The 9,421-nt window shown below is 46.8% G+C and overlaps 1 protein-coding gene across 1 annotated transcript; it reads right to left on the bottom strand.

The window, feature by feature from the left end:
• Positions 1–2,744: 2,744 nt before the first annotated feature.
• LOC123085393 (LRR receptor-like serine/threonine-protein kinase FEI 1) lies at positions 2,745–8,574 on the bottom strand. The gene is made up of 14 exons (XM_044507024.1): positions 8,272–8,574; positions 7,598–7,802; positions 7,371–7,506; positions 7,086–7,157; positions 6,915–6,986; positions 6,630–6,701; positions 6,340–6,411; positions 6,175–6,246; positions 5,944–6,041; positions 5,554–5,709; positions 5,140–5,472; positions 3,592–3,837; positions 3,342–3,475; positions 2,745–3,243 (listed from the first exon to the last, which is right to left on the bottom strand). The coding sequence occupies exons 2-14, from the start codon at positions 7,689–7,691 to the stop codon at positions 3,031–3,033; spliced, it is 1,770 nt and encodes a 589-aa protein (XP_044362959.1). The 5' UTR covers positions 7,692–7,802; positions 8,272–8,574; the 3' UTR covers positions 2,745–3,030.
• Positions 8,575–9,421: the final 847 nt, after the last annotated feature.

The raw sequence follows: 9,421 nt of genomic DNA, 5'->3' as shown, positions 1-9,421 counted from the left end.
CATTTCCTCTTCAGTTCTTTATACGTTGGCCGATGAGGATCTACTTCTACGTAGACTTCATGCTCTCTACCTAGCAATAAAATGATACTCCCTCTATAGATCAGAGGGAGTATCAAACGATGCGACACTTATTATGGATTATTATGGATCAGAGAAAGTATCAAACGATACGTAACCTTTGCGTCTTTCTAAAAATAGACTTCACTCTCCATAGAAATGTAAGAGCATCTTCAGCCGCGCTCCCAATAGGCTTTCCAAGGTTGTATTTTAGCGCCAGCGTCGAAAAATCGACCCAGTCGCGTCCCCGCGAGCCTGTTTTTCGCCGGATTAGGCCGAAATTGACGCCGGCGCACCTAACCCGAACCCGGCGCCTGGGGCGCCGGCTCGAACATTTTGACGCGAAAGAGTGGCGGGACCGGTGCGTCAGCGAGACGAAGTTTGGTCGTCCTCATCGTCTCGGTTTTTCCGCGGGGAATCAATGCCATCATGCCATTGATTCACGGGCGGTGAAGTGCGGCGACGCCGCCCCGCCTTCCGCCACGCGTGTCGCACGCGGCCGGCCCCAGCCGCTACATAAGGCGCCCTTGGCCGCGCCGGTGAGGCACCCATCCATCGGCAGTCCTCCCCCTCCTCGCCGCCGCAGTTCCTTCCCTCTTTCCGTCATTTGAACCCCTTTCCCCCCCCCCCTCCCGGCAACCATAAGCGCGAGGTACCTCGGCGACGCGGCGGCGGCCAAGGGTTTCGGCCGCCTCTCGCTGAATGAGTGGGAGGCAAACCTCCTCCACGAGTCCAAATACCCCGCTCCGCCCGACGTACGCCTTCCGTCGCGGTGGAGGCTCAGCGCCGGCGGGGTCGCTATCCCCCCTCTGTCCGTCCCCGAGACGCCCTATTTCCACGCCGAGATCAAGCGTGCGCGGCGTCCCTGACGGCCACGGAGCGGGCGCTCCCGGAGTACGCCGCCGACAACCACGCGGCGTGGGCGGCGTACTTCGAACGCCGGCAGGAGGAGCGGCTCGTCTCCACGAACAACGCGCCCCATGCCGCGCGGCCGCAACAACAGCAAGGGCCGCCGCCTGAGGTGGGGCGTCCCTGGCCGCACGCTCAGCGGTGTCCTCGCACACGTCGAGGGCGGCAACGACCCGCCGCTCGAGTGAAGCAGCGCGCCGGGGCGAGGGGTCGAGCAGCGGCCGTGTCAAGGAGAAGCATCGGCCGTAGTTTAGGTTTTTTTTCGTCCCTTTTATTCGTGTAAAAAACGGCTAAATTTCGCCAAAATTTGCCATGTTTGTTCAAATTTGGCCGTGTTTGTTAAAATTTGAACGAACTGTGGGGGCGTCTGAGGGCGACCTGGGGCGACGGCTGGAAACGTGTTCGCCCCCACGTCGAAAAAAACACCGGCTCGCCCTCAAGCGCCACTTTTTCGTGCCCTTGGGGGGCCGAACGGCTGGAGATGCTCTAAACTTGTTAGCGAGTTCCTGCGCGATGTCTAACTGTGCCTTTCTCACTAAAGTTGTTTCAAAGAAGTTTGGTTTGAAACAATCATTTTGTTTCAAAGATGTCTAACTGTGCCGTCTGTGGTGGGGCGTCCCCGGCCGCACACTCGAGGGCATGCTGACGCACCTCGAGGGCGGCAACAACCCGCCGTTGGCGTACCCCCCGGCGAGGGCGGCCGTCACGGCCACGGCTCACCGCCGACGTGACGGGCAATGGTTGCCCAGGAGGTTCGGCCCCTCCTCTTCTTCCTCCTCATCACGCTCTTCTTCGCACTCCTCCGGCTCTCCGGCGCCGCTCGGCGTCAAGGCCGAGCCCCGCCGCCGCTCGGCCGGCGCACTCGCAGCGCCGGCATCGTCATCAACGAGGGCGGCCGGCGCGCCTCCTCGTCGGCTCCTCCTCCGCGCTTCGTCAAGCCCAAGACGGAGTCGGGGCTCGCGCCGGTGAAGACGGAGCCGGGCCTCCTCCCCGCGGTGAAGACGGAGCACGGCGGCGACGTCGAGTTCGACGACGACGCGGCCCTGGAATGGGCGCGTGCGGAATCCCTGAAAATGGCGAGGGAGCGCCAGTGCGCCGCCCTGCAGCGATTCGTGCAGCGCCGCCGGGGCCGCGACGAAGGAGGCGTCATCGTCATCGAGGACAGCGATGACAACGACGCATTGCCGCCACCAGTCCACGTTGGCGACGCCGGTCAGGGGTCCACCAAGGACGGCCGCGTCAAGGAGGAGAAGCCCGACGATGGCGGCGACGACGGCGACTACTCCGTGTTCAGTCAGTTTCTTTTTTAATTAGATATATTATGTAATAAAAATCTGCGACTATTATATAATATATGCCGAACTTCGCCGAACTTTGTCCAAATTTGATATATTTTTGCCTTTTTTGAACACGTCTGGGGCGGCCCGATGTCTAACAGTACAAATAACACAAGAAGTAAAAATGACATTTAGGTTCATAGACCATCAAGAAATGATTACAAACACTAAAGCAAGCTGAAGGCATGCTGCCGTGATCACTGGATTCAAGCAAATCACGTTGTAATAGACAGATAGAAAGCGTATGTCAGAAGGATTCAACCTAAAAACAGACGAACAAATCCACCAAAGACGAAAGCTGACTGAATCCAACCTCCACACACCCTCTGATGACGATAGGTGCACCCACCAAGAGAGGGGCTATGCGGGGAGAACCTTAATCTTCCTAAGCATGACACAAAACCTAAACGAACACAAAAGAACACCTAAAAGCATAATGCAAGCACATCAATCTCCAGGCAAGTCTTCTTATTAAACCAAACATATAACAGTCTGTAGCGTGGCATATAGATACATACAAATCGCAAAAATGTTGTCCCCGTAGAACCAGCCTGTTGGAGCCCACCCAACCCCTCGGTAATGCATGCATTTACAAAAATCTGCAAAGACTAAATGGAATGTGCCTCCACAGGGAAACCAGCGGCAGAAGAATGTGGTGCGTCTCAATCCAGACCGTAGAAATCACTACCACACGATCGTAGAAGCCAGCAGCCGTGGTTTCGTAGCCCTACTCTGAATCGTAGAAATCACTTCCGCACGGTGTAATTACATCCGACTCCAGCATCTGTACCACCCTATGCATCGTCGGCCGCTCCTCCGGCAAAGAGCTCACGCATTGCTTGGCGAGAGAGAGCAGGGCGTCCAGGGTCTCGATCTGCACGCCGTCGCAATCCGGATCCACAATCTCCCGCTCTCTGCTCTCTCCAGCCAAGAAGTTTAGCTGCCATATAGCAAGTTAACCCTTTGTGGTAAATACATAAAAAGATGTGACATGCATGAGTTGTGCACATGAAGAGAAAGGAAATAAAAAGGTCGTACCCATCCAACAATGTTCAACCCCTTCTCAATGAATGACGCATCAGTAGGTCGCTTTCCGCTCAGTATCTCGAGTACCAAAACTCCAAAACTGTAGACATCCGTCTTTTCGGTAGCCCTGCCACTTTGCATATACTCTGGATGTTCCATATTGCGAATATTAGCTCAGATTATTACAAAGCGATGCATTTTCCGAAATGAAGTGTGCATTTTCGTTCTCATCATTTGACGAAATGGAACAACTTTCACATACCTGGGGCAAGATATCCAAATGTTCCTGCAACTATTGTAGTAATATGAGATTCTTCATCCTCCAGTAGTTTTGCAAGTCCGAAGTCTGATACACGTGCCTCAAAATTGCCGTCCAGTAAGATATTGCTCGACTTAATATCACGATGTATTATTCGAGGTGAGCAATCATGATGCAAGTAAGCCAGGCCTTTTGCAGCTCCAAGTATTATGTTAATGCGTGCCTCCCATTCCAACTGCTCAGTTTTTTCTGCCAAGAACGATGAAATGTGAAACGTTAGCCTGGGCTTTAAAAAGTTATTCCTGTTCAAATGGACTAATGCTCATGGACGACCTGAGCAAAAGTTACTTGTACAAGGTCAATTTGGTTCAACATAAATTTTAGATGGAACCATAGTTAAGGCTGTCCATCCTTGTTTAGCTACAGAAATGAACTACAGACTATTCAGTATGCCTGCAAGTAAATACTTCCTCTGTTTCTTTTTCTTATAATGTGTACTTATTTTTTGAAAAATTATAAGGCGTACTTTAACCATGATATTTGCATGTATGCCATTTGAAACCAAGGTGTTGTGAACCTTGATCCATCGTGACTCGTGAGAGAGAGAGAGGGTGCTTACTCATAAATTTTGAAGAGAGGAGAGATAAACAAGGACAAAAGAGAGAAAATGTTACTGAATTTGCATGCACGCCGTTTTAAAACAAGTGGTGGACCAGTGGACCTTGATCCACAACATGATGACTACCGCGCTGAAGATAACCAAAAGCTGTGGCTTGAAGAGTTTGGGTAGACATAGGTTACTATTAGAGAATAGCTTGGAGATGATAGATGCATTGTTCTTACTTGACTCAAACATGACATCCTTGTATAGTGGATGCTCAAGCCCTTGACCTTTCCTAACACAATATGGACCCCTAAATCTCAATGAATTAGGCTCCTGCAATTTTAAATTTCCTAACATGATACTATTGATCAAAGGACCTCTGATCTCCCTCTGTTCGGGCTCCCTGCTGCTAGTCCACAACATAATGACACAAAAACTGTAGGCCTCGTATTTGTATACAGAGGAAGTGGCATATTTTATTCATCCTTTACATTGCACGTGTGATCAAATCCTATTTTACTCCAAGATATGATGTAAACTTGACCTTGCCTATAACCAAAATCTACTCCAAGGACACAGTTGTCTGAACTTTTTTTCTTGTAGGGTCTTGTTTGATTGAGAAGGTAAAGGTCTACTCTAAGGATCCTCTAGGCCTCAAAATTGGATCGCAGGCAAAACCAACTTTTTTATCTGTACTCTTTTCCTTGCATAGCGGCACCAAACATGTCTTAAATTCAGGATTTCCAGGTTTTGATGTCACGCTGAGTTTCAGGCACCAATAACTTAATCCTATAGGCTATTTTAGTGTTGGCTTAACACATGCTTAAAGGTCATTGAGGAAAGCAAGCTAACATCAGTTTATATTGCAACTGCAACTATGAATAATTGGAAGAGTTCAATGAAAACAGAATTAAGATGTATGGCGAAAAGAAAAATATGGAACTCACCATGTAGCACTTCATCCAGGCTTCCACCTGGAAGGTAGTCATATATCAACAGTTTCGATGAAGGGGAATTGCAATAGCCACGGAGATTGACCAAATTACGGTGCTTAACACTTCCCAATATCTCAAGTTCTCTATCAAAGAATTTGTCACGCCCTTCATTTGTTTTCACTATCCTTTTCAATGCAAAAACGTTGCCATCATCCATTGCAAGTTTGTACACAGTCCCAAAGCCACCTGCTCCAATGATATTTTCCTCATCCATGGTCTCTAACTTCTTAAGGATATCTTTTGTGGAGTAAGGGAGGTCCCCATGGAACATCACAACAGAAGAGCCTGAAATGATAAGCAAGGTTATAACAAAAGTTCTTTATGACATGTGAAGTACTGGCTTCGCATAACTCATGGCATCGTTACCTCCACATAGCTCCACCCTGAAACCATGGATATCTTTCTTCCCGAAACTTTTGTACAGAAAACAACCCCAGAAACACATCAGAGCCACTAATAGCAGAGCTCCCACTGTCGCGACCGCACTTATAACAACTCTGGAACTCCTTTTATTTGTGTCATCTACCATAATAAAACATCAAAACACATAAGAATGCAAAATTATTGTGAACTGAAAATACTATAGGCCCATTGTTGAGAATGCAAAATTGCCATAAGTGAGTTTCCTAGTGGAATATAAAAAGATCTATTAGCTATTATTGGCATCAATGATTAAATGCACATTTGACCTTGTCAACCAAAAATATTAGACGCATACAACAAATAATGTTAGACTAATGTTCAAATATCTGTTACCTTTCAAAGGCTGCTGGGAGCCATCTGATGGTGATTGAAGTGCATCTTTGCACACTGAATTAATCTGCCTACCACATAAATCACGGTTCCCAATAAAGCTGCATTACCATGTCAACATTCAGATGGGTAGAAGGAAGAGTAGCTTATGGCACAATGCATATACGCTTTTACTCGATTGAATATGCAGATTGAATTAAATAGATATAAATAACAGAGGAGAAGACAACTCACGAAGTTTCATTAAAATTGGCAAGTGAACCATCTGATGGTATTGCTCCTGTCAGAAAGTTCATGGATACGTTGCTGCATAGGATGTGAAAATAATCATTTGGCTGGTAGCATGTAGCTTATCGTAACAGGTTTGGTCAGCTTATGGACATAAAAAAAAGCACTTACAATGATGCAAGTTTGGTCAGGTTATCAAGAGAATGCGGGATTGATCCCTTCAACGTATTGCTGGATAAGTCCCTGGATAAAATAAACATATTTCAGAAATAGGAAGTAATATCTAAATTACTTAAACAGGGAAAGTGAATTTATCTACATTTCAATACATATAATTTGTGTTCAAGCCTTCTTATATGACCCATAGCAGATGTAGTGACATTAGTCTAGCATGAGGTATTTATCTGATGCGAAATTAATAATCAAATTTAATAAATAAGCTAAAACTACAGAGGACTCACAATGTCTCAAGCTCAACCAGATCACCAAATTCCAAAGGGATATATCCACTTATATAATTTCCTTGTAGATATCTGCAAGTCATTTCACAACAGACGAAATAAGAGCCTGGTTTCACAGAAGAAATAAAAGCAAAAATTGCATGCTAGAAGTTCTCTGGCACACATACAAGAAGCTTGTGACCAAATGGCTGTCCTCATGATCATTAATTATCAGTTGCAGCATCCAACATTCATTCAATGGAAGAAAAAAACATATGTACCAATCAGAATTACTATAAAACTTACAGTTGTTGCAACTTGGTACAATTTCCTAGCTCGGGAGGGAGTGAACCATACAAACTGTTCTCCTGTAGTGATCTAATAACATAAAACCACCTTTATCAGAGACCAAGTTTTTTGATATACAAGGCGGGAAGTAGTTAAGAAATGCAAAAAAGAAAAGGTGAACACACTTACAAAGTCTGAAGCTGATTTAGCCTTCCAACTTCTGGTGGTATGGGCCCGACTAACTTGTGATACGGGAGAATCCTAAATGGAAGGCAGTGAGTGACCTTATGGCAATGCAACTCAAAATACTGAATATGAATAGAAACTAGGAAATGGTGTCCAAAATATGAACACCAAATAACTGAAGCAAAACAGTGAGTGGATAGGTTAAGAAGTTGAGCAAATGACAGAGTTAATATACAGAGTTTTTTTCGAAAAGGAAGTTAATATACAGAGTGGTTTTCTGTTTCTTACAGATAGATCACTCTCTTGCTGTGACGATCGCATTTAACACCCTTCCAGTTGCAGGGATCCGCGTCTTGTTCGTGCCAATTTAGAAAGACCCCATCTGAATTTGTGATTGCCTTCTTAAAGGCGAGAAGTGCTTCACCTGTATGAAACAGTTGGTGCAAGATCAGTATTGGATAAGCAGAAAAAACAAATCAAATGGCCCGTGAGCAGCCACAACCATCATCACATACCATCTGAACTTAGCGCTCTTGCTGCACGAGCCCCCCAGTGCAGGATGATCAGAATAAAGAGGAAACTGGGCTGTTTTCTGAGAAAAAAGCCCATTTGTCACCACCTGGTGGAGCATACAAGGGTGACTAGAGCATGTTCCAGAGGTCATGAATGAGGATATACGGTATGCATCTTTACAATCGGGGAGAACCCAACCAACCAACCCTGCAATGGTGAAAAGCAAAACAAATCAACAATCATATAGTAACAAATTAAAGACGCGCTCAGGGAAAAATCTTAAGGCTTGAACGGCGGAGAAAAAATAGCAGATCAAATGCAGTACTTTTCGAGATAACGGTATCCGGGGCTTTCGCACGAAATTGGCGGCCATGATATGGGAGCTAACTTTTTTTTCGAGATGGTATGGGAACTAACTGAAGCAACATTTTCGGTCTTTTTATGCAAAAAAACAATCCTTTCAGGCCAACTGAACTAGCTGCCTTCAAGCATCTGACTTCGAGATTCCCCAAATCCAAGAAAATAAATCTACAGGGCGGAAGAATTAGGCAGGCTGGTTTCTCAAATCGGGAACCGGGAGCGGATCTAGATGGCGTGAGCGGCACGCCCGGAGCGGAAATCCTGGAGCTGGGTGGGGTTTAGCTAAGAGCATCACTGGATGGGAATGAGCCCATACCTCAAACCCTCAGCGGGGCGGAGAGAGCAGGAGCGCGATCTTGCGGCGAGGAGGGCGGCGGCGACGCTAGGCTGCTACGGCGCGGCGGCCGGCGGTAGAGCCACGTTGGGTTGGGATTGGTGGGTCAGGGGCTCAGGGCTCGAGGAGGAAGAGGAGCTCGGGGAACAGAGGTACCGACGATTAGCGGTGGGGGAGATGGAGGATGTGAGCTAGGGAGTGGGGAGAAGCGGCGCTGGGTGTGGTGTGGTGTGGTCACTGTGGTGGTGGTGGTGAGCAGAGCTGAGAGCACTGAGCACTGGGCAGAGTGAGGGGGGAGGGTAAATGGGTCCGAGGAGATTAGGCAGCCGGTGGTGTGGCGTGGCGCCGTGGCGGTGGGTGCGGGAGTGGGACTGGAGCTGGAGCGAGTAGTCGTAGCAGTGAGCGTGAGAGAGTGCGGTTTTGTCCGCGCACGGCGTCAGCGACGGCGGCACACGGGACGGAACGGGACGAACGGCTAATCGCTCAGTTACCACTTACCAGATTGCCTTGCATGATACTATACGGAATTTGTCTGATTAGATTTATTTATTTTATCTTTTTGTTAGATAAAATAGTGCTTAGAGCAAGTTCGTTGTCCGTATTGCTGTTTAGCAGCTATCATTGGGTTAAAGGTGTTTGTACTTATACCCCAGAAAATGGGCTTGTATTATGGCACGCAAAGTGACAACGACATCTCTCTTCACTTGGACGAGAAAAGCGACGGATTCTTTGCTGCGGAGAGGGCTTTAAAAAAAATCAAAACAAACCTTAAACTTGTAGACGAAAGATAAATCGGATCCTGAACTCCCAATCCCTGAAATCAACACACCGAATTCATTGATTTCGGACTATTTTGAACCTTGAGATGTCGATATTTTAGATGTGTGTGTGTGTCTATCTTTTTTCATAGTGTGTGTCTATCTTTTTTCATATATTGTACTCCCTCCGTCACATAATATAAGAACGTTTTTGACACTACACTAGTATCAAAAAAGTTCTTATATTATGGGACGGAGGGAGTAGATGTTGATATTTTTTAATATAAGTTTGATCAAACTTTGCAAAGTTTGACTTGACGCAAATCTAATATGCAGAGTAAAAATGACCGGAGGGAGTAGTGGCTTTCATCCTA

This window comes from Triticum aestivum, chromosome 4A, assembly GCF_018294505.1.
Source record: "Triticum aestivum cultivar Chinese Spring chromosome 4A, IWGSC CS RefSeq v2.1, whole genome shotgun sequence".
NCBI classification, from domain to species: domain Eukaryota; kingdom Viridiplantae; phylum Streptophyta; class Magnoliopsida; order Poales; family Poaceae; genus Triticum; species Triticum aestivum.
Note: the sequence above shows the minus strand (reverse complement) of the source record. Positions and strands in the feature narration are given on the sequence as shown.

Bases quoted from the DNA above. Each gene is read 5' to 3' on its own strand.
- LOC123085393 (XM_044507024.1), bottom strand. From the start codon at position 7,691: ATGGGCTTTTTTCTCAGAAAACAGCCCAGTTTCCTCTTTATTCTGATC. The intron at 6,702-6,914 runs GTAAGTTTTATA...AATGACTTGCAG, and splicing joins TGTACCAAGTTGCAACAACT to ATATCTACAAGGAAATTATA. The intron at 3,244-3,341 runs GTACGACCTTTT...GCTATATGGCAG, and splicing joins GGTTGAACATTGTTGGATGG to CTAAACTTCTTGGCTGGAGA.